This window comes from Harmonia axyridis, chromosome 1 (genome assembly GCF_914767665.1).
Source record: "Harmonia axyridis chromosome 1, icHarAxyr1.1, whole genome shotgun sequence".
Classification (NCBI taxonomy): domain Eukaryota; kingdom Metazoa; phylum Arthropoda; class Insecta; order Coleoptera; family Coccinellidae; genus Harmonia; species Harmonia axyridis.
In genome coordinates, this window is record NC_059501.1 from 18844095 (window position 1) to 18870275 (window position 26181).

General features: G+C 35.0%; 1 protein-coding gene across 1 annotated transcript in view; it reads right to left on the reverse strand.

The window, feature by feature from the left end:
• Positions 1 to 386: 386 nt before the first annotated feature.
• The window catches only part of LOC123670820 (autophagy-related protein 16-1-like), a 38993-nt gene continuing 13198 nt past the window's right edge, over positions 387 to 26181 (reverse strand). The window contains exons 3-6 of the mRNA XM_045604380.1: positions 20071 to 20250; positions 12496 to 12580; positions 4363 to 4509; positions 387 to 1083 (exon numbers count right to left, since the gene is read on the reverse strand). Of these exons, the coding sequence (XP_045460336.1) occupies positions 990 to 1083; positions 4363 to 4509; positions 12496 to 12580; positions 20071 to 20250 (506 nt within the window). The 3' untranslated portion in view covers positions 387 to 989. The remainder of the gene's footprint in view (positions 1084 to 4362; positions 4510 to 12495; positions 12581 to 20070; positions 20251 to 26181) is intronic.

Below are 26181 nucleotides of genomic sequence, written 5' to 3' on the forward strand. Positions count from 1 at the left end.
AAACCAAGAGATCTAGTGATCGAATCGCCACAAGAACCTTGGCAGCCCCACGTTGGGCGCCAAAATTATGTGTAAATTTTTTGTTATCGTTGTGATCTCTTAATTCACCACATATACAGATAAAAAAAAATTTTCACAAGGATTAGGACTTCTCTGAAATGCAAGTTTTGAAATAAAAATTGAGTAATTTTTTTCGTTCCTATTTATAAGTAATCTCAATGATTTCCTACTTTTGGTAGACTCAGAAGCCAAATGTATGTAGATACATCAATGATGAAACCATCATTGTATGAAAAGTGTTTTTATTTGACTCTATTGGTTTTTTGAATTTTATTTGAGGATACTTGGATGTCAATGGGTAGGTACCTTATGAAAAACAATTTACAATCGATGAACGTCCTTTATTGTTACAATGATTTATATCTACAATTAATCACAACGTTTCAAAGTATATTTCCAATATAATGTCGAATGTTAAAATGATGTAAAATTTTCAATAATACCAATTACAAAGGCACTGTAAGGTACATTTTTAGGTTGAGAGCCAAACGTCAGAAATTAAGAAATCTTAAAAAAATCATTGATTAATTGAAATACTCAAGAATTCTACAATTAGACTCCTCGATTCCACATTCACAAATAATGTACAAAAACGATCATACAAATGAGAAATAATTCACAATATTTTTTTCGATGATCGATTTTTATTTATTATCACAAATAAAAAATTCGCCATATAAATAGAGCTCAAATTACAATAAACGAATATTAAAACAATTAAATCAGATGATCGATATTCGTCCACTTATACACTGATAAGAAATAAAAATTGACCCTTATGGTATAGGAAAACAATATATAGACATCTCGGTTTACTCAAAATAATTTCGATGGATATTAGTGATCTAATTTGTTCGTGATGCTTATTTCTAATGTTAGTTCCTGGAATTATACAAAAATTGTCGAGAAAACTTCTCTCAATTTGAACATCATTGGTCTCCCCATACTATTAGTTTTTTGGATCGATCCACCGTTGCCAAATAAGTTCCGTACGGTTGCCAAGCTGTTGCTGTCACTGCAGACCTGGAGAAGAGGCCAACAGATCTTCAGGGATCATGTAAATAAAAATAATAACCAAGCACGCATAAAAAAGCATAAATAAAAAAAATCATGCATAAAATCAAACCATACAGAATAAAAATAGGGAATGAGAGGAGAATGAATGATAGTGGATTCAAAAATGTGTCTCGAAAGGTAGTTTGTATTTGTGTAGCTTTATGATAGCCTGGCACTCATTGAGAATAGAAGAGATCGTTGAACGGGTTACTCAGTTCATGATGATCCCGACCTCTGTGTTTGAAAACGTACAAATTTTTTGAATGTGCATAAAATGACTGCTACATTGCAATTTGCACATTAATCTTAAGGCACTATAACATTCAATTGGTGTAATAATTGAAAACTCTTTATGCCATTCAGAGATTTTTCCAAGCTAATACTCTGGAAATTCAGTTTTGTATTCAATGAGTTTCGTTCACGCAAGGGTAGACATTTGGACGACATTTTTTTTAAGTAATTAATTCCCAAATAGTGTATTTCAATAATTAATGAAAATTCTTTTGACATACGATTCAATTTTTATGAAACGCTTGTTTACATGACACTTTCTTTTGAGACATCTTGTATTCATAGACCCAAATTTATTTCATTGCCACATTTTCTTAATCTAGTTCCCAACTGAATTACTCGAGGTAATAGTGTAATTTTTGAATGAAGAAAAATCTGCTAGCGCCACATCAGCCCAACATGGAGGTTCTTCAATAAAATTTAAATATTATGCTTGAGATTATTCATGTTAGTTATTTTTCTTTACGACTCGATATGAATGCCAAATTTGGAATCTCTAATGCGGTTTGAAGTACCTACATCCCAAAAGTTTCGATTATTGGAACCTAAAATTTGGCCATTGATTCAATTCGACAATTATATCAAATCTACCACCTGTAAATTGGGGAAATTGGTATTCGAATTTTCTGCTGAATTATTAATATCACCGCACAAAATACATGCATAATGCATATTCATCGTTTCAACCGATAACGATGAGACCCAAAAATCCACATTACTGTCGGAATAGTCCAACAGATCCATTAGTTTCTGGCATTCATAAATGGATGATATTTCATGATAATTAAGGACGAAATTGGAATAATTCAATGTTAAAAAACAATTCTGATGCGTGATTGAACGTGCGAATAACGCTGGCAACAAATTGAATTGATGGATGTGGTGCTGGAATGAACAGGGTCAAAAAATTGGGGCTGTAAAGCGAAATCAGGATTTTTTGAAAAGGTTTCCCAATATCATTCAATATGGAAATTCTTCATATAACTTATTGACATTTTTTGTGTCATTGATGTACAGTTATGCCAATACTGTTTCAATACTTTAAATGAATACACTAAATTCTTATGTTTATAGCCTGAATTGATCCAGGATTCAGAAATTCTTCATTTCGTAGAAAGTAATTTATACTTTTGATAGTAAATTAGGAGGTCATATTTGATTTTCATTTTCATTTGCTTCGTATCCATTTTATTGATTCACCTACTTATATAAAACATATTGTGTTCAAAGCGGACTGAATTGAATATTTGTATCGACTGATTAAAAAATTTCTTTGTTTCAGATCCTGCTCAACAATTCTCAAGGATATATTGGACTACCTGAAAACGTCCATAATGTGGCTTAAATTTTAGATTCAAAACTGGTTTGCACATAAGGGAAATTTCCAGTTGGTTCAAAGTCCGAATAGAAGGGTCTACAAATTTCATCTATCGACAGTCCTTTTTAGTACAAAAGATATCGGCAGTGTAAATTCAGTAGTTTCACAACAAATTTCAACCCATTTTATAGTAGCAGCATTGTATATTTACTCCCGAAGTGTTAATCAAATAAAATATTTGGATGAAACAGCTCCACAATATTTTGATACACCATAATGGAATTTTATGGGGATACAATTAATTGTAATAGTTTATCTTCAATTATGGGCACACAACAATATTTTATTTCGATTTTAGTTGAATGTTAGTTAGGTGTATAAAGAGTAATAATGAATTTTGCAAATGTATGAGCCATCGCCAATTTACTTCAATGAATAAATTTCAACCAAATAGCTTAGTTAGATTTATTTATTCTTCTTCTGTAGCTCTACAACCCTGGGTGGGTTTTGTATTTTAGTTGAAAAAACCCAATTAAGCATGAGGAAGTGAGTGAAGTAACCAAAACGTTTAACTGTTTGATGAGAATGAGAATTTTTGAAGGAATCATCGGAAGTTTTTTTCAGAGACCTCCAAGGTATTTTATTTTATCATGCAATGATAAACCAGATAATTGTAGTATGAAGTGGTTTCAGCAGTACTCTGCCAAGCTACAACAAACAAATAGTTAGCTGTCTTCCTTCCCAATTGTCATCTTCTAATTTGTGACAAGAATTGTCTGTCATGCTATTGAGATTTGATATTCTTGTAATTTTCATTATGAGGTTATTTTGAGTCAGATACTTATACCACCAAGGTCGTAACAAGGTATTGAAGATCAGATTCTTTTTGACCACTAAAAGGTGATCCACGTGTGTAAATGGATATTGTTATCGGAAAAGAGATTACACATCTGTTAGCATAGTCTTGGGGGCGCTCCCAAAGATATATTGTTTCAAGAATATAACACTGCTTCGCTACAGAAATTCAATAGACCACTAGATTCCCAGACTCTTTGTTTGGTTATCCCCGTATCAGTTGAGTTTTCAGAATCCTGAAGCGAATATTATAGGAGAGAGTCTTAAGAAAAATACTCAATAATCTGAGTACTGGCTTGAAATATTAAAATTGCATGTTCAAAAGGGTTACATGAAGTGAATAAACTAACAAAATTTGAACAAAATCTGATTGCCAAGTTATAGAGTTCAGAAATTTAGGCCAATACTCATGAATCATTCCGCATCTCCGAATCTAACAACATAGGATACAAAACAAGCTACTTTTCTGAAGGTCCTGGATGGCGAGTCACTCATGTTACACGCTGTTGTCACTTGATTTCTAATGCCTTTTGAGCAGGTTGGTACTATGCTTAAGAGGATAATCGCAAGCTCAATAATAGGCAACACAAGATGTCCTCCTTTATCTTTGAAATTGGGGTTTATGAAACATAATGGGATATTTGCATGCATGGAATTTCTAGGTCTAGTCAACTTTATTTTCTCAAATTTCTACTCGCAACCCAATGAAAAAATCAGCTTAAAACTAGGATGATTAAACCTCAAGCAGTTGCAAATGAAAAATAACCATCATTAACACTTACACATGTTCCTTTAAAATGCTCTCCACTTTGGCAGTGTTGACTCCCCACAGATAGACGCTACCATCCGCTGAGCCCACAGAAACATACTGTCCGTCCGGACTGAAGGTGGCCCTCGCCCAGTCACAGCCAACTTTGAATCCATCACAGCTGCAACAAGAGAAAGGAATATTTATCAGAGATTACGCTGCACGACATCTGTTGATCTCGATATCTGAATATCGAAACTTTGAATTGGCGAAATTCGCAATGGGGTTTGTGGAGATTGGTTTTGTAGAAACTTTTGACGGAAATATGGTTGTTTTAATTTGCTAAATTACGATTTCGGAAAGTTCACCCGCAGTATAGTTCATTTCTGGGATCAAATGTGCCGGGAAAAGCAATATACGATATACGGAGTTCATTGTATTGGTGGAGTTCATGATGTATATCGTTTTGGGTGAGTTGAGGTGTGGTTGAGAGTTCTTGAAGGATTGGAATAACCGCTCAAGTTTCACACTAAAAATCAGAGTGCTGACACAGCAGTAGAGATGCAGTTGAAAGAATTTTCGTTGAACGAATATTATGATGAGTGACCGCATGCTCAAAATGTTTAGTAGGTGGACGCCATTTTTCTGGACGACTTTAAATTATACTCACTGAGCGAAACACGTGAAAACTGTCGGAGCAAATGGTTTTGGAAGTTAGGTATTTTCCAATCATCCTGAAAAACGCTCGTTTATCACTTTAGGATATTTGATATCTCAGGGATCAGATTTTTATTTATTTATACGGACAAGCCATTTTACATTATAATAAAAAAATATGAAAAATACTGTTCAAAACATAATATCAAAAATGAACATGAATTTCCAAAATTCTAGTTACTGAATTTTCATATAGTAATCAAGCCTTGAGATTCAAAATATCGCTTCAGTGAAAAAATTGATCAGAGAATAGATCCATGTAGCAATTCAACGAAGTGCTCTATTGATCGGACCATTCATAGTGCAGTTGGTAGGGTTGAACCTCACGTGAAACGTTTCCCTGGATCTCAACAATGTTGGCTACAGTTTAGTCCTATTCGATTCAATAGGTAGATATTCACTTTCGACAAAGTTCAGTTCGGTTTGAACAATCTCGTAACTTTCTGTTGATAAGGGAAGATCCAACTTGAAGGCTATCCATTTTAAAAATTTTCTTTGTACACGTTCGATATTTGCAGATTTTTCGCTGAACGAAGCCATTAGGTGCACCTGATAGGCAAACAAAAATACTTTTCTCATTCAATTAGTTCCGAGCAACAAATTTATTAATTCTGAACCTGTGGCGACGCCAACTCTCAAAAACAGAAGTGGCCAAGGAGGGCCACAATTTTTTTTTAATTTATTGCCAGAAACAGATTTTTTAGAATTTTTTTTTGTTTCGATTCTGCAAACACGTAATATTATAAGACTTTTTGCGATCTGAACCAAAAGTGTACAGGGTGTTCATGAGAAGATTATGAACATTGACATCTTAAACTCATATATCAAGATTTTCAAAATAGAACCGATATTTTGATTTTTTCAGTCGATTCGACGTACAAAAGTAGTGCGGGTTACTTAAGCAAACCCTTAACCTAAAACGAATACTTCAAGAGTTATCAAAAAATTACTTTAACCGAGGAAAAACCGAAATTTCTCACTGTGTGGAGTAGTCTGTTACTTCGATGTTTGGATAACTGAATTTTTCATTTCATGAATTATAATTAATTTTTCGTTGGGATTGTTGAGGAATCCCTAAACCAATACAATTTTAATCATGAATAATTGATTACAATTCTTGGACTGTCAATTTTAGTTATGAAAACATCGAATTTTAGTTTTTTTTTCTGTTTTCCGGAAGTCACAGACTACTCCACACAGTTAAAAATTGCGGATTTTCCTCATTCAAAGTTCTTCTTCAAAACTCTCAAACGATTCATTTCAGTACTATTTTTGTGCGTAGAATCGACTGAAAAATTAAAAAATATAGGTTTTAATTTGAAGATATTGAGTTTCGATGAATTTGAGTTGTCCAAGTTCATGATCTTCCTATAAATACCCTGTACATTTTTGGTCCAAACCGCAAACAGTCCCATAATACGGCGTATTTGCTGAATCGACAAAAAAAAAATTTCGAAAAAAGCTCTTTCTGCCGAAAAATGGAAAAAATGTGAGTCCTCATTAACTCCTCCATTAACTCATGAACCGTTGAGTTTTCACTCAAAGTATGGCATATTGCCAAAATTGTCGTTAAAAAAGCTATCTAATGATGCAATAACATACTGGGGGTGCTATTTGAAATGAGGAAGTAGTAGTCTGTTTCCGGTATAACCGGAAGTTGTAGAGATCTAAAAATATTTCAGGGAGAAAGATCATTGTCTCAAACCCGAATATGCAAATTTCCAGCTCAAAATTATGATTAGTTTTTCATAAACGTCTAAAAGGCCATCCCAGCGTAGTTTGCGAGAAACACCAGTGGGTGTAAATTTGTATATTTTTCTTTAATCTCAAACCAAACAAAAAACGAACAAAAAACTGTAAATGTAACAGTAGAGAGCAGAAACAAGACGCTGAACGTCATAGCAAACACTGATAAAAATCTCTAGTGGCAATTAAAATACTGAAATTCCTTCGACGCCGCATAAAGCCAGATTTATGTCTCCGCTGAAAAATGAACGAGTACAACGCAAAAACTAAGCCCGACTTTATGAAAGCCCCGTCTAGCGGGATAATTACAAACAGGAAACAATAATGCCCTTCCTCGGAATTTTATCAAAAGGGAGACAAACACGTTCGGGCCCTTGATGGGAACATTTGTCTGGATTTGCGGGCGACGCGGCCAGATCTAGATTAATGTCTCGCTCAAAATGCGGCCACTATTTGTTTTATTCAGATGAAATTCGGATAAAACCCGATTGAATTCTCGGAGGTAATTTGTTCCGGTACGGATGCACCGTCTCTAGGAGACTTATTTTTTCTTCGCGTTGCTCTAGCGATATTTCAAAAACGTCTTGCTGTCGAATCGGGCGATTACGCGGGCGTATTGGGGTGATGAATTATTTTCTTGGATCGGTTCTTTGCTTGGATGGATGGAGGGTGGGTTTGCACACCGCGAGCTATGAGGAAATTGATGCAAGCGTCGCCTAGAGAAATTGCTACTTTGGAGTTGGTTCCAGCCAGTGGCGGATATTTTTCACCATATCTAATGTATTTCCTTCGTTCCGTCATTGCTTTATGTCTAAGACCACTTTGAAGCTTATTCGAAGTGAAAACCTAGTATACTTTCTGCTTTGGATTTATCCCCATAACTACCTTAGACTTGTTCCATGTCCCGGGAATTGTTACATAGTGGAAGGTTACCTTTCGAACATAATGTTTTTATTATTGTTCAGATTGAGATTGGGGCTTCTCACTTGGACTCTCTATTGGTTTTCCCCCTTGGAAGGCATTTATCTTGACATATCATATCTTGCCAAACTTTTTTTTCTCCAATGGATAAAAGTTATTCGTCATTACGAGTCTGATGTTTCTTCCACATTCTTCACACCTTCTTTCATCTACCAGTCCACTAAGCATTAGTATAAAGATCAAATTGTCTGCTGCAACACAGACCACTTCTACTTCCTGCTAGGTCTGTTTATAATTTATGAGTTGAATCCCAATAATTGGGGTTTTCGTAGGCTACTCTTGTCATCCTGATCATTCTGTCGGTTGACACAGTGGTCGAATATTGAACATGAATTTTACGTCATCTTTTATCGAGTAATTTGAATATTGTCGACGGGATACTGTTGGTAACGATATATTCTGCACTATATAAATTTGTTAGCCAATAAAATTTTTATACTACAAATTCGAAGCAATTGAACATACACTCTGCAAATGTTCAGAATTATTCACGCTAAAGAACATACTCCTGGATGACCCTGTTCGAAATAATAACAAAGTTAGCAGATTTGCCGATATGGTTGAATGGTAAGGTGAATGGTAAGTTGGCAATCAATTTGCCAATATGTTCTGTGAAGAATGATCCAACTGATTGCGGGTAATCTTCTAGCAAATCGACATCTTATTTCAATTTAATACAACCTAATCAACATCCCAATCAAAATTCAGTTTCAAATTCAATTGAGAGGGTTCTTCAATCAGATGGTCTATTGTGACCCCATCAGAGCTTTTCTTGCAATAAGTTGGTCTATAGCTCGCCTTCCAGTGCCAGAATTCTAATGTTCGGTATCTGTGATGACTCTCAGAAGTCTACTTCTCACTTCTACAAGTTTCTTGTACAAAGCAGATTTTGCATTGGCTAGTGATGGCGAGGCATTCCGTTACCAAGTGATTCGTAGTTTCTTCCTCCTCCCCACAGAATCTGCACCTGTCATTTTCTGCTACAACCATTCTAATGAGGTGTTAAATTCAATGAGGAGGTGCAGTACATTCTTGCTACGATTCAGATACTTTTGGGATCTCGCAGTGTCAAAGTTTCAAAGAGTCTTGAAACTCTTTTTTGTAAGTAGGTCTAGAATACTAGAAGATTCAGATTCTAGACCGGTCCCTTCAATATTTATATCAGCATTCATTTCTTACAAAGAATCCCATTGTTGATCATTTTGACTGAGCAAAATCTCTTCAGACACTTCTTCTTTATTCTCCAATGTTGGCAATTTGCCTGTTCATTCTTCGTCTAGTACTCACGTCTTAGGTTGAAGTTATATCTTTTGCTCGGTCGTCCAATACTCCTACGACCTAAAGGCGATTTTCACTATTCGGTTATCGTTCGTTGTGTCTGTTCCATTCGAGCTTTCTGTTAATTATCCACTCGTTTATACTCCCCATTCTACATTCTCTCGATCGTCTCTCCTCGCTCTCTTTCCAGCAATGTCTTCCCAGTAAGTAATTCTTCTGAGCAACCGCATTTCTGCCGTTTCTAATAGTCTTTGCCGTATCTGGTCGAGTTTCAGCAGTGTAGCTCATTATCAGTTTTATTGTAGCCTAATGAATTCTTGAATTTGTCCGGAGATATTTGTTCCACCAAATGGAATTCTTAAGGCATTATGCTAGTTTAATGACTTTGTTGGTCTGTTCTTGTAAAGAGTTTTTTTTTCGAGGTATATAACTTTAAGTTGGCATTACTGTTCAAGATAGCGATCGATTTAACAGCTGTCAAGTGATTTGTTCTCAGATTGATTTGGCAATTCATCAAATTCAGCCTAACGATCATCAAGTTAGGCGTAGATTTGTCGAATGGGAACAAAATGAGATTGCTGTTGTTCCCGATTTTCATAAGCCAATTTTGTTTAGCGATAAAGCGCACTTCTGGTTGAATGGCTACGTCAACAAACAAAACTGCCGCATCTGGAGTGAAGCTAATCCTCAAGTGTATGTCGAAACACCGTTACAACCAGGTAAACTGTGTGTTTGGTGCGCTTTATGGGCTGGTGGAATCATTGGTCCGTACTTCTTCAAAAACGATGATGGCCAGAACGTTACAGTCAATGGTGATTGGTATAGAGCCATGATTACTAACTTTTTCATCCCTGAATTGAACAACCATGATGTCCAGGAGCTGTGGTTTTAACAAGACGGCGCAACATGTCACACAGATCGTGCCACAATCGATTTATTGAAAGACACGTTTGGTGACCGCCTGATTTCTTTTCACAACTTTCTATGGGGCTATGTAAAGTCATTGGTCTATGCGGATAAGCCACAAACTCTTGACCATTTGGAAGACATAATTCGCCGTGTTATTGCCGATATACGGCCACAAATGTTGGAAAAAGTCATCGAAAATTGGACGTCCAGATTGGACTACATCCGAGCCAGCCGTGACGGTCATATGCCAGAAATCATATTTAAATTGTAATGCCACTAGATTATCTTGCGGATAGATAAAATTCATGTCGATCGAATAATCCATCGTTGTTTTATTGCAATTTGAAGTTTTATAGCTCTAAAAAAAACATACTTTACATCCGCATATATCCTGGCATTTTTTCACTTTCATCGTCAAAAGCCAGCTTGCTCCAGAAACTCACCACCAAAATGCAGACAGGCACTCTGTGTCTCGCCCTCTATCTTACATCATCCAACCAAAAAATACGAAGCATAAATCAGCTCCCGAATTGCCGTAAGTTTATGGACCCATTCGCCAAAGTGCGAAGTCCCATAATCGTCGAAGTTTCGCAAAACAGCCACGGTGGGCCGCTCGCCCGTCAAACCCCCGATAAATCATGCGGGAAGGGGGGGGGGCTCGCTCATTTTCCTGCGTACTTAACGCGTTAAACACTCGGTCCTTTTTTTCCTCCCCGGAAAAGAAGAAGTGGGTTAAGTGGCGACGCCAACAGGTCCTCTCCTTCGAACAGGCGTTATTCGATAAGTTGCGTAGGGCGATATAACGATATCAAGTCGTCGTTTTTATCTGGGGTAATTTATCTTGCGTCCGGACGTTTATGCCGGTTTTTCGTTGCGTGAGTGTCGGCGGGGCAGGTTCGAATCTGAATGAATTAGGAAGAGATTGGTCTTTTACGGCGAAACAAGAGTTTTCGTTAGCGATAGGGATTTGGAAAATTGAATATTCAAAATATCGAATGATTTCAGAACTGCACTCATAAATCTATAGATACTTACAGCTTTGTCACAACGTTGATGTAATATTCAAAAACGAAAAGTTACGCAATGTTTTATTTTGTGTCTTCCAATTGACAAACGATGAAGTGGATTTCGCTATTCTTCGATTGCTGTATAATAATTAACATGAAATATATAATAAATTAGATGGAATACAAATATGATGGAAAAGATATGAAGGAAAAAAATTTTTCCATGAAAATATATGATGAAATAGAAGAGAGGGAAAGCAAATAGTTGAATCAAACATAATTCAGTTCTAAGAAGAAAACATATATAAAAATACATTTCTATGAAAATATATGATGAAATAAAAGAGAAGAGGGTAGTTGAATCGTGATGTGATTCAGTTCTAAGAAGAACCATTTCGTCGACAGTTGTTGGATACCAAACGCTCTCAATATTCCTAACAATCCCCGTCCAAGTCTAGATACGCAATGAAAATCGGAGAGCGTAGCTCGGTATTTATTCTTATCAATGATCACGCCACGCCCACTTCATTTGTAGTAATGACAATGATAATACTAATAGATTTCCAGATGCAAAGATGATCAATCGACATGAAAATATAAAATATAATGATTTGATGAAACCTCACTTAGTCACAAGTTGCGGATTTTATAAGAATTCCAAAACCTATGCCAATTCTTGTGTTGATTCATTTATTCAATTTCAACTTTTCCTGAACATGTAGTTTATATCCATTATCTGCTTCGATTCATATAATAGTTAGGTCATTGGTGGTCAGCCACAGTGTGATAACTAATCACTTCCCTTTCACTCAGTTGTGACGTTAGTTTCTAGCGTAAAATAAATCAATCGTTAAACCGATTTGGTATAAAATTCGATTTCTAATGCAACGCATCAAAAGCATGTGAAGAAATATGTCTTCAAGGTTCAGTACTGCTGAAGCAGTTGAATCAGAAACCTCAATCTTTTTTCAAAATCATCCATGCAATCCCTGCGAGGTTATCTTTTATGACTCCAAAACTGACATTTCTTCAATTGATTAATAATTGCAGGTTATTTTCTGTTTCAGTTGTCCACATCCGAACAACTCTACTACTATCATAAGTGATACTTGATGTCGCTCAATGGAAATTATATCCAAGTGAAATTAAGAAAATATAAGTTGTATCGGTATTGAAAATCATAAAAATTCAAAGAGTTGGAATTTATCACAGAAAATATGTATGTATCAAAAAGAAGGAATCTATATAATTCAATTTTCACTGGGACTGTTAGTACGTGAATATTCAGTGTCGAATTATAACATGAAGGAATCTTTGAAATATCCAACGTTATTATGTAGACGAAAGTTAGGTGTAAAAACATTTGCAACTTCTTGATCATTGAAATTAATCAATTATTCTATAAATGAATGATTTATCAAAAAAAAATAATAATTTTCCGAATGAAAATAACAATATATCTTCAGATGGAAATTTGTGGACAATTTGTGCCGAATTTTCAATCAATTGAAAAAATTAAAATCGCTCACCTGAAAGAATTAACTATTTGATTCATCCTGAGATCCAATAGTTTCAAGGTGTCATCTCTCACACAGCATAGTAAATATTTCGTATCTGAAATAAATGAATATAATATAAGAAACACAGCTATTATTCGATCAGCTACTGAAAAACTTCGACCACACCACCTTTCAACCATTATAATTATATATTATGTTCGTTCTATTAGATATTTCAACTCAATACATTATTACTCAAAAATATTCAATTAAAGAAAAAACAACACTTTCACTTTGCTAGATATTTTCATTGGGTGAATACTCGATTCCTACGAATAATATAGAAATTTAAGAAATCCATGTTTACGAATGTATATTATAGAGGATCAACTCCAAATATTCCCTTATATAATAATATTTATTTATGTTTTGTCTTATGTCCGTTACAAACTCCACGCACATACTCAAGCTAGCAGTCAGACATGTAATCTAGTTCGGTGGAGAAGAATTGAAACTAAAATTGTGACAAAGAATTATTTGGTGGAAAACGGAAGCGGATGATGAAATGTCCCCATCACTTCAATAATTCCGACGACAGGGAAAACATTGGATAGTCATATCGGACTCCAAATGAAGCCATATTAAAAACAAAACCTGTAGAAATTATTTCCGATTTAGTAGTCTAATTTTTATGATTTACACGTATTCATCGTACAAAATATCATAAGGGCACTAATAAAAGAAAAACGTTGTAATTAATATTTCAACAAAAAACATGGTGGCACCAAAAATTCGAGTCCAAGACTTGGATTTTTGCACGTGAACGAATGCATTTTTAAAAAAAATAAAATTGTGTAAATTACTAAATTATTGCAATAATTTGATGAAACTTGAGTTATGGAATACGAAACAAGCATTTATTTCATTATGAATTACGAAATGAATCAATATTTCCATAAAATAAAATAACAAAATTGGGATATCCGCCATGATATGTTGAATACCAATCAGAGCGAATGGCGTCATTCAGTAGTAGAAAAGTAAACAGACGTCTCGTCCTATTGTCTGGCAGATCAACTTCAGGTTATATCCATGGTGGAAGAATATTCTTCCAACTTTCTTGTAACTCTTGGAATTCATATTCATCAACTCAAAATGACTAACATATTCAATGAACGTCTTAACGTCTACAGTGTACACTCTGTCCCTCCACAACGTCCAGTAATTACGTTTCATTTGACTACATCGTCCGCTACTACCATTTGACTTCACTAGTGACGCCATGACACTTCCACGCGTTTTGGTGCAAATTTTAGTTCTGAAAACTTGTTTCCTACTAAAACTTTACTATCTGCAGGAAGATGTTCGTTCTTATGAATAATCATCATTTCTGAACATTATAGGATAAATTAACAAAAATTGTCATCATGGTTAACGACAAAAGATTCCAGACTCTGCTCCGGCCAACCAACTTCCTTATAAATGTAGAAAAACCTCCAGCACTGTAGAAATGTCGTGAGATACCTTCTTGGAACCACGCTATCAGAAAAGAAGAACTCTGTCTTCTCAGCGTCCAACGACCAACTGTCCGACAGCAGCGTTCTCCACGCGCTTGAAAAAAAAACTGCCTGATCGAACATTATTCAACGATTACTACACGGAGGCAGGGGTGTTGAAGACATGACCGATAAGCCGAACGCTTTCGATGCCTAATTAATGCAAACAGAGTAAAACGACCTATAAATCACCAGAGGCGTCACAATTAGATTCGCAGGGACTTAATGCAGCGAGCAAGGTGTTAATGAGGAGACAAAGCTAGGAATGGTAATGGCTTCGATTTGTTTGAATAATTCAATTGTTGTGCTGCGGGGGCGGGAGACGAGGATAGGGGGGGAACACAATCGTACAATAATGGTGCGGATCAAAGTTAGACCTGGAATATTGAGGGGCAACTGCTGATTGAAATTCTGAATCAATGCTATGGTATTGATTTCTGAATTTTCGGTAAGAATTTTTGGTACAATCGAAGTGTTATTCACCAGGCGGTTTTGAGCGAAATTAATCACAATTGTGGGATGGAATTTTTAGGACATATTTCAAAAATTAATTGTATTTTTTTCCATTCAAATACGTTTGAATTGAGCTTTTTTTGTCACTTGGTATCATCTCTCACATTCATCAATTTCGAGCTGATTGCAGCTGAATGTTGACAAGTTTGTTTTTTCGTATTATTTACGGAATGTATCAGGACAATACTATACAGAAAATAGATAATAGTGAATATTAGTATAATTGTTGTTTTATTGGGACAAGGGGACTTTTTCGACAAGACTGAATGCTTTACAATTCGATTCAAATAAAAAAAAAATGTTTTGCTCTGAATGAATGGGCAATTTTGTTACAAACAGCGTTAGAACGAAAAATTCTGAGAGAAGATCTTCAAAAAATTGAAGAACAGTAGCATTACTGGAGTTTTTAGTTTAATGGCTTTTCAAAATCCAATCTCGAATACAAAGTAAAAAAATTCACATGAAAATGTGAAGAAAAAAAAAAGGAATTTCTCGAGTAAAATCAAACCAAGAAAATAAGTTCACGAGTGAAACCTCAAAAAAGATTACACAATACTTTTTTTGATCATTGAGAAAGTATGTTAAGAAATATACTCCACGCTACGATAACATTTTAGGTCATTCTACTTTGTATTATTGATACGATTACAAAATGGAAGCTGGAGCAGATTTGATGGAGATCTTCTAGGTGATGATTCTACTGAGCGCATTGGAACACTTATAACGAAGAAGATCCCCTCAGCTTGAATTCTAGAATTATTTGACATATATGAAAGAATATGAACAGCATCGAATATAATAGTCTTTTCAAACTAATACACAAAGGTGCTCAGTGTTGTGGAAAAGAACCTTGAGGGAATTCAATTCAATCAGACCTGCTGCCACTGATCATTTGTTTTAGTAAACGAAGACTCAGTACTTGAAATTCAAAGAGTTTTATAAACCAGTATTTTACTTTTCATAATACATTCGCGAAATGAATACCTCTGTAATTTGTTTTTGTTTATAGTGAATAAACATTATATATGATTATTATTATTATTATTATTTATTTCGAATGTGATGACATATTCGTGTCCAACTGTATTGACTGAAACTTTTATTCATAAGAGAGTCAAGCTTACTTACTTATTTTCAGTTGAATCAATACTCCTTCTGTCTATTACGTATTCTATATAACACTGTATATAGCATACGTAACAACACCATTTGACAGAGGAAGTGTCAATTCTCCTGAAATTGTTGTGATAAGTTTGTGTAAAAGATGAAGAAAAAGAAAAATCTTTCTTGTCCCAGAGCGCCAATGTCGGCGCTTTACGAGATAGCTTTGCTTCCAGACGTCTAATCGCCAACCAATTATTTGGTAGAAGAGGGAGACAATAACATTGTGTAAATTTTATAAGTCGTTCGAATTTTTTTATACCTCGCAACGAGTATTTCAATTATCACGAGAGAAGAAAAAAAATATTTGACTCGAAATCTCGGTTCTTAAATTGTTCAACGATGCAGAATAACATAACATATATCAATCAAATGAATATAATGAGGAAATTAATATTATGTGCTATTGCATTAATGATCCTCTAAATAACCGCCCTTTTAATAATATTTATCTATTCTCCACCTGAAGCAAACCACTTTCACAACTTTCGAATAATCCAATCCAAACCTGAAATTACGAAGCGTCAAAACGGACCGAATCGATATGGGAAAATGTGCACGAGACCAGAACGGGAATAAAAATAAAAAGGGCACGGAAGAATACTGGAACGAGCTAATTGTAAATGTAAATTCCTCCTAATGCTGGGAAAACTTTGCAGTTTTAGAGGCGACCGAATAAAATCGCCATTATTGGAGAGCTCATTGTCTGTGTTTGGAAGGAAGGGATGGCACTGCTTCCAGATTCCGAATCTAATGCAAACCAATTATGTAAATATTGTCACCTGATAAAATAAATCCTTCCTCCGGGCTTCCTTCTGGCATTCTGGAATATTGGAGAGAGGGGGATGGAAGTTTGAAAATAAGAAGATTTTCAATTTGATACATAATAAAACTTGAAGAATACCAGGAAGGGGAGGTGCGTAGGAAGGTTTGTTGTGAGGGGAAAAACAATGAGGAGTGTTTCATAAGATAGCAATGTTTGTTCTGTTTTGAATTGCCGGCATGGTTTTGTCAGGTACTTAGAGTGACTAATGTTCTTGAGAAATTCATTCAGATGGAGATTTTATGACAATCCTAATTAATGAAATCGTACTCAAATTAACTGTTTAGAACTGAGACATCAAACAGGAAAATTTTGAATAATAACTTTCAAATAGCAATGTGCTTATCTCAAGATAATGTGATTTGACGTTTGCCAAAACAATTCTCTAACGAAGGAACTTCAAATTGACACTCCTAATAAAAAGATTGAATTTTGGCCCCACGTAGGGCGCCAAAATTATGTGTGACCTTTTTGTTACAACTTCATATAAAATACAAATTATATACGAGTGAAGAGGAGAAAAAAATTACAACTTACACCTTTTTTGAGGGTTTTCTGACTATAATAAAAGAAAGTAACTATATAAATTCCGCTGCGATTATAAATAACATTCATTCGAGGGAACCAGGAAAAAAAGTTATACAGGGTGGTCACTTTTTCAATGGGATTGTATTGTATTGGTAACTTTTGAACCATAAGAGTTAGAAGGTCGGTCAAATGAAGAAAAAGTTGCATTCATAGAAGCATTATCGAGCTGTTCAAACAAATCGAGATTATCAGGGCCAATTATCGAGATATCATAAAAAAAGTAAATTCTGTCATTTTGATTTTTCTTTTTTTTCCACTTTATTTCAAATATTATCAAAAAATGTTACAGGAATTTTTTATTCGACAGTAAATTGTTCTCAATTTGACGTAATCAGATTTCGTATCCAACTTTTCGTACTCTCTAGACCACCCTCAACCTCATTTTTTTCAATACGGACCTGCATATTTTATGACATTTTTCGAAATAACTTTTTTCGCTAAATTCGACGATATATCATACAATGTCAACTTGATATTCAGGTGATTTTGACACTTATCCAAATTTCTTTGGATCGGATCTGTATTACATTTAGGTACCTTTAGTTTAATTAACAACATGCAATACATTTCGATGAGAAAATCAACATACCCATCTTGAACTAAATGAAACATATCAGAATCAAATCAGAAACAAGTAATAATTATTTACATATTTCAATTCATAATAATTAAACGAATTATCATTTAATGAAAGAAAAATCGAATGATTATTCGAAAGTAAATGAAGTGAGTGTTCGAAATGTCCACCATTTTATAAGATGCACTTAACGGTTCTGGAACTCATACTTCTTATACATTTGCTTATTTCGTCTTCTTGAAGGTATTCAAGAAGAAGAAATACATTCTCAATCTTCTCGCGAGAAATCACTTTTGTTGAATTTGTCATTTGTTCCCTTGAAACAAATTACAGAATCGAACTTTATTTTGATATCATTACGATATAAGTTTTGGAAGGCTTGGTATTCAAATTTAAAATCATTGTATTCGCGTCTCTTGACTATTTTATTAACAGCAGTTTTGGATAATTTGCATTCACTACAGATCCGACCCAACGAAAATTGGATAAGGGTCAAAATCACATGAAAATCAACTTTGAATGACATTGTATCATATATCGTTGAATTCAGCGTTAAAAGTTATTTCGAAAAGTGTCATAAAATATACGGGTCCGTATTGAAACAAATGAGGTTGAGGGTGGCCCAGAGAGCACGAAACGTTGGATACGGAATCTGAATTCGTCAAATTGTGAACAATTTACTGTCGAATAAAAAATTCCTGTAACATTTTTTTGATAATATTCGACATAAAGTGGGAAAAAAAGAAAAATCAAAATGACAGAATTTACTTTTCTTATATCTCAATAACCGGCACTGATAATCTCGATTTGTTTGAACTGCTTGATAATGCATGCAACTTTTCCTCCATTTAACCGACCTTCTAACCCTTATGGTTTAAAAGTTACCAATACAATCCCATTGAAAAAGTGGCCACCCTGTATGTCAGTTTGTTTTTATCGGGTACACATGGAGGAATATACACATTGGCGTATGCCCATACATTCTTGTTTAGTTGACTATTCAATTGTAAATGTATAGCACGCTACAAAGAAGGAAAATAATATAATAAATCGCATTTCATTTATGCTCATGTGGCCTACTGGTGTGAAATTCAAGTATGAATTCTCATTCCACGCTTTCCACAGTTCTAATATTTTATACTTCTACCATAAAACCTGTACAAATCGCAGATGATGAAATTTTCGTTTCCTTTCTCCCTGCCCACTGATTGAATATACGATGAGGAATCGATAATCTGAACGGATGAGCGATGAAACAAAATAATGCTTCCACCCATCCCGTGATCATTTATCGAAAAAAATCACGGAGAAGGTAGTAATGAACCGTTTGTGTTCACGTCTGATACAGCCCAAATCGCTAAATTAACCGTACAGATCCAATTTCAAGATGGAATCAGCCCGGCTGATTGTGAATGTAAATTTCGATAATGCTGTCGGGATAACGAAATTTTTTCATTCGGAGCTCGGAAGATCCTGAATAATGAAAAGGATGAAACCCTCGTGAATTTGAATAAACGACAACGAATTTTCCGAAAAATATTATCATATTATCGGTGCCTACATTGATTCCATTTTGAACTTTTTCGAGAACGAATCAAAATTTAAATTCATTGCTGTATAATAAAATCCTCACCCTCATATTCGTGTTTTATCAAGTTGAAGTGCTTTTGAGATCTCGTTCCACGGCTAAAGCACCATATCATATCGTTACTGTATGTGTATTTCCAGATTTTCAAACCAAGAAATGATTCTCGTTTAAGGTTTAAGGTGACAAAAAAATTAATAATTGTTGCTATGTTTTTGATCGCAAGTTCCATATTGCTATCGTTTTCTTCGCGATGAGGGATTGCATTATGCCTTACAAATTTCGTATATAATAATAAATGCCAAAACAAAGGTATTATTTTTCGATCACAAATAAAGTATTGGTTGTTCACTTTATCTTTCAATATATTTCTTCATCTACTCCTTTTGAATTATATATTCATGATTCTACTGCTTTCGAACAAACAACGTGAGTTATAATTTCATTCCATTATAACTTTTTATATGTAACTTTTGTAGTTTTTCAATAACGTTTAGTATTTATTGTTATAGTCGTAGATTTAGTATAGTATTCAACTTGCGGTAATGGTCATATCTCACTTGATGAACTACAGCACATGCCTGCGGCTCATGCTCCAAACTTCATCTGCGTGAGTTATGACCTGCATTACGCTCGTTGAATATTATACTATTATTTTTGGCTTCTATCACAACTAACATCAATTTATCTTCATCTCGAAAACTAGAGATACCTAATCTAGTGGCGTGTTTGGAATCCAGCACCACATTTTTTTAATTTTGGAGGCTTGTGTTATTTGTACATCAGAACACTAGGTACTCACCTCTAGTGAGATCCAAAGAGGTCACTTTTCCATTGAAAATGATACTATTGGAACACGCTTCACCTCTTGTATCCCAGAATCGTATACTCTTGTCGAAATGACCGCTTATGATTGTGGAACCACTACTGTCTACAGTCACCAAGTCGTTACAACTTGAACCAGCGAATTTGGTTTCTGTACCTGTAAATAAAACACACAATGAAAATGATTATCGGTTATTCTTTCGATTTTAATGCAATCGCTATATTATTTGACTCCGGAAGTCCTGCTATATACTGAGTTGGCATTTCATCCCAAATCTGGTGTCTTTCTGATACATAATCTTGTGAACATTTTGTACTGTGAAGCGCATTCAGGCGGTAAAAAACCACAAAACTTGTACTGAAGAATACTACAAATTTCTGCGGTCCCAAATTAGTAAGTTATATTCTCTGTTACTCAAATTGACAGTGATTTTTCCTTTATACACCCAGACAATTCAGAAACACGTTTCATTAATAAAATAATGTGTTTTTTTATGAATAGTTATCAGGTTCTCCATTAAAAAAATATTATTTAAGAGCTGTGGAGAAATACTTTCCAGAAAACTTTTACGGAGTTAATTTTTTGAAGTATTAGAATATATACTAATTCCATATGTAAGTATAAAAAAGAAATGATGAAAAGCGATGTAATTCATCATGATGGAATGGAAATCATTATCTCCTTAATACAAGTGCTGATTATGAGCATATGACTAAAAATATTCTCTATACATTCAGAAACTAATTTCAATACGAAAATACAGGAAACGATATATACTTGTCAGTCTATTGACACTAAATAGTCTCTATCGGATGGAAATATACCTATTAACGAATAAATGTAAACACTTTTTGCTTCTTCTTCTTCTTGAAGCGCCTATCCGTTGGGGATGTTGGCGATCAAAAGAGCACCTTATACTTCATACATATATGAGAGAACCTTGATGAGTTGATCCAATTCCAATATTGGCTGCTGAAATTATTATCTGAATAAGTGTTCTGGTAGAATTAGAACCAGTATTTTCTTCGGAGAGTACGATGCAGAGAAACAGTATGCGAAAAGCATATAACCTTATATCAAGCATTTTCTTCTCACATAGATTGCTACCTATCAAAGCTGAAATTTGACGAAACTACTCTTGTGGAGAGAAGGCCAGAAGTGGAATCTGGTGGGTTTATGTCCATTTAGTCAACATAAGCTAGAGTTCATAGATGAGAAGGCATGTTTCGAAAAAAACGTAGTCTTAATAGATAATTTTCCTAGATCACACCTCAAGCATGTAGGTTTGTGGCGAAAAAAAGCAATTAGACATAATTTCTGTCTGTAGCTGCATTTTTGTAACAATGTTCTTTCGTGTTACTTGTGCATACAAATTTCTCATTCATAGGGTTCTCGGAAAGATAAAATAGAGAATATTTTCGTCCTACCTTAATAAGTGTGCAGGCACCACGATACCATTGCGCAGGCATACAACTTAGAGAATAAGAAAAGGAAGATGAAATTTGATTTCACGTTTGTAACCCAGGTATATATATTCTTTTGAGAAAGAGCAATACAAAATATTAATTTCAAATAATCAAGCATATGTGTCGATGAAACTCAGTATTAGCAGAGGAAATGTAACGGGGCATCATACATTTCAACGTATGATACAAGAGAACAGATAAAAACCTCAGCAAAAACTCTGTCTCCCCGTATCGGTGTAGTGACTGGTTTGTGTAAACGTTTACAGAATAAGCTAACATAATTTATATTGAAGGACTTCCTCTTCAACCAAAACAAAATTTTCTTCATCCTCTCTTTTCGGTTGACGACTCTATAATCTCCAATTGGATCCTAAAACAAAAAAAAAAGAAGCAGAAAGGAGTACTAAATATAACTTTTCATTATATCGATTTGAAGTTAACTACCCATTCTAAAAAAGAATCTGAAACTGAATGGATAGCTTGGAAACCATCATGAAATTTATAAATCGGACAATCATTCACCAAGTGGTCAATGGTCTCTTCTACACCACACTCGCATAATGGGCTATGAAACTAGGAAAGGAGAGTTCAGTGGAATAAGGTACGAGGTGATGACCAGTTGAGTTAGTAGAGTGTTCAAGTATGTTTCAGAGTGCTACACCACAATTAAGTTCCACCCTGTCGACCATCAGTGTTTCAATAATCTCCACAAAAACGTGAAACCCCAAAGGTTTATTAGGGAGTTCTGGTCAGATATCTGAGATGAACTATATATAACCAAATAACTATCTATAAGGAAACAAGATGAAGATGTACCAAACAGATAATGAGCAACGTGAAATGGAGATACTGAGATAATTGGAAACTATAAGACTCTTTGAGTCAGACAATAATATCATGAAAGTTATGATCAGAAAAAGTGTAACCCGATACATAAGATTTTCAATAATGCCCACGTTCTGTACAGGGTGGGCAAATAAGCGAGGTAAGCGGCTATATCTCAGGAACCACTCATCGTAGAGACTTGCGGTTAAAAATTTTACCACTAAAGTAAACAAAAGAAAATACTGGAAATTATTTTGAAGTTCATACCTCCACCGCTAGGGGGCGTAATAGCTATCGTCGAGTAGAAAAATGCATTTTACTCGAAAAATTTTCGTATCACGTTGGAAAAAAAATATCATCAGTGTAAACCTTGAAAAATTCTCTATCTGTTTGAATTGTCACTTTCGATTTGGCGACATCAAATAAGGGTGGGGGAAAGATAGAAATCTGACTGATTGAAATGTCTGTAACTTCAGTTTGGCTCAACATTTTTGAGTAAATTAGATCTTATTTGAGAGACAACATCTTCTTGATTAAGGAAAAAATATACTCATGATGAATTTGATTCAGCTGCTTTCGATAGGGAGCGCTAAGTCAGAAGTTCATTGTTTTGTTCATTTTTCTCTGAAATTTCAAATGTAATGATAGGATTTTCTCAACAGAAACAAAAATTTCATTGAATTTGCATGAAAAAACCTGAAGGTTGCAAAGCGATAATTTCAGGCGTTCTGAAGTTATGGCCGAAAGAAGATATTCTTCAACTGATACACTGAGAGAAACCAAATTGAGTTATCGCTTTGCAACCTTTGGTTTTTTCATACAAATTTGATGGGATTTCTGTTTCTGTTAGAACTTGAAGACTCAATTTGGTTTTTCTCAGTGCATCAGTTGAAGAATATCTTCTTTCGGCCATAACTTCAGAACGCCTGAAATTATCGCTTTGCGACCTTGAGGTTTTTTCATGCAAATTCAATGAAATTTTTGTTTCTGTTAAGGAAATCCTATCATTACATTTGAAATTTCAGAGAAAAATGAACAAAACAATGAACTTCTGACTTAGCGCTCCCTATCGAAAGCAGCTGAATCAAATTCATCATGAGTATATTTTTTCCTTAATCAACAAAATGTTGTCTCTCAAATAAGATCTAATTTGCTCAAAAATGTTGAGCCAAACTGAAGTTACAGACATTTCAATCAGTCAGATTTCTACCTTTCCTCCACCCTTATTTGATGTCTCAAAATCGAAAGTGACAATTCAAACAGATAGAGAATTTTCCAAGGTTTACAGTGATGATATTTTTTTCCAACTTAATATGAAAATTTTTCGAGTAAAATGCATTTTTCAACTCGATGATAGCAATTACGCCCCCTAGCGGTGGAGGTATGAAAACAATTTCCAGTTTCTTTTTTTGTTTACTTTAGTGGTAAAATTTTTTACCGCAAGTCTCTACGATGAGTGGATCCTGAGATATAGCCGCTTACCTCGCTTATTTGCCCACCCTGTACATTAAAATGTTCGAAAAAATAGTTTAATATTCGACCAGAATAGAATAATGAATTGTTTAATAAGTCAGCAGTTGAAACAAAATGGCAAAAATAAATGAAAAGAACAAGAAAATGATCCCTACTAGATGGACTAGTATATGTAAAATCAGAGCACACTAATGTAAGATCAGTCAAAGAACGAAAGAAAATTTGGGTGGAGATCAAAAACCACAAAGAGGAATAACAAGGAAAAACCTAGTCATGTGAATGAGAAACATATCTGTGGGTTTTTCTCAGTCGGTACACTCAACTGCGCTGAATCTGCATACTTAACAATCTCGACATCTAGAATCATAATTCGACAAAGCATAATAAACCCTATTCTAATTCTTCCAGTCCTAACACCCCTTGTCAATCCACCACAATCTGCTCAAACCGAACTTCCTCTAATCCAAACTTTCCACCACAAAAGGAACCAACCTCGCCGCCGAAACATCGCCGAAAACTCCCGAAGAAATGCAAATTGCGTCCGCTCATTTTCCGACCGTTCTACTTTCATATTCGACCCCCCGCCAACTCGGAAAAATTAAGAGTGAAGAAGTGGAAATTGTCTGGTTTTCCAACGTCGGGCCCGCTCATCGCCCGGCTTTGTGGCCTCTTCCGGCGACAGGATACGTCTCTCGGTTCCCGTAAAAACTTCGGGATCTCCCGAATGTCTTTTGTATGTTAATTTCGAGTTTTCGAAACTATACGTTATTCCCTTCCCTCAACCTTTGTGCCGTGAAATATCGTCTCGGAATTGAAAAAAGTTGTCCGTACTTTGGGCTCGGAACGGAGTCGTGGCGGTTAATGAATTCAGGGAGCACTAGATGAAACTCCACTTAGCCGGAGTCCTGGCTGCTTCATTGGGGAACTACGTGGTTGAGCTGAGGCAAAAATGCGAGAAACGTAGCTTCTGGGGCCCCCGCAGGGTTCAGAGGATGAACCTGACGGTTTTCGGAATGAGCTAGCCTACTAACTGTCGGAATATTCTATTGTACTGACCTACATACACGATTTTTGTAGTGGAGTTATTCCCTTACACGATATAAATATTAGAATTTTACGTGTAATAATTGGTTCATCAGAATATAGTGACTACAGTCAACATTGTGGTTTATTCCTGACGCTACGGAGAGTCCTTAGAAAAAGGTAGTCATGCGGAACCAAACCTAAAATCTTTGAAATATACACATAGTAATTTAAATATACATCTTCAGTTGAATGTCGATTTTTCATGTAGTGTGTGAGGTCTTTGACCAAGATGAATGAACCCCGAATAAGCAGCATTTTTCTTCTGTATAGTGTATCCCATTTTGGGTGAGACAGCCAGGTTTCTCGCTTGTTATTCAAGATAGAGACTTGCGGTTTTCACGTTACTGTTCTACTTTTTCGTGAAACTCAAGTTGGTCTAATCAGATTGTGCATAACTGTTTCCGTTCGAAAGATACCGGGTGATTTTGGAAATTGATACTTTTTGGACCCCTTCTTTATCTCCGAAGTTATTAGAAATAATGCTGAGGTAAAAACTACGTCTGAATCAGAATTCTGCGTAGAATCCAGTGGCGTACTCAATATTTTTTTTCGGGGTATGGTTTTGAAGATTCAACACAAACTTATGTTTTTTTTAATGGAACACCATGTGTATCATTACTTATCGTTGAATTCGTAATTTTTTTCCCTTCAAAATGATATATGACACTATGTGGGTAGGATGTTCAGAAATGTTAAAAAAACACTAAAACATCAAATAATGATGATTTTTTGTTAATGGGCAATGGATTTCCCATAGAAAAGAAGAATCAATAATGATAACAATAATTTATAGCGATGACAGCTAGATCAGATTGGTTTTTTCCCTCCAATGCCTACTTGATAAAACAATGCTTCCAAATGCATAGTAGCCATAATAACAACAAGGATGTTTATGTCATCAATGACCTACTACTTTTAAAAATCGAAAGTAATAATCCTCTTATTGAAACATAGAAAATTCATGGCCCATTCACAAAAAATCATCATTATTTGACGTTTTAGCGTTTTTTTTTAACATTTCTCAACATCCTACCTACATAGTATCATATATCATTTTGAAGGGAAAAAAATTACGAATTCCACGAAGTAATGATATATAGGGTGTTCCATTAAAAAAAATATAGGTTTGTCTTGAATCTTCAAAACCATACCCCGAAAAAACATATTGAGTACGCCACTGGATTCTTCGCAGAATTCTGATTCAGATGTAGTTTTTACCTCAGCATTATTCCTAATA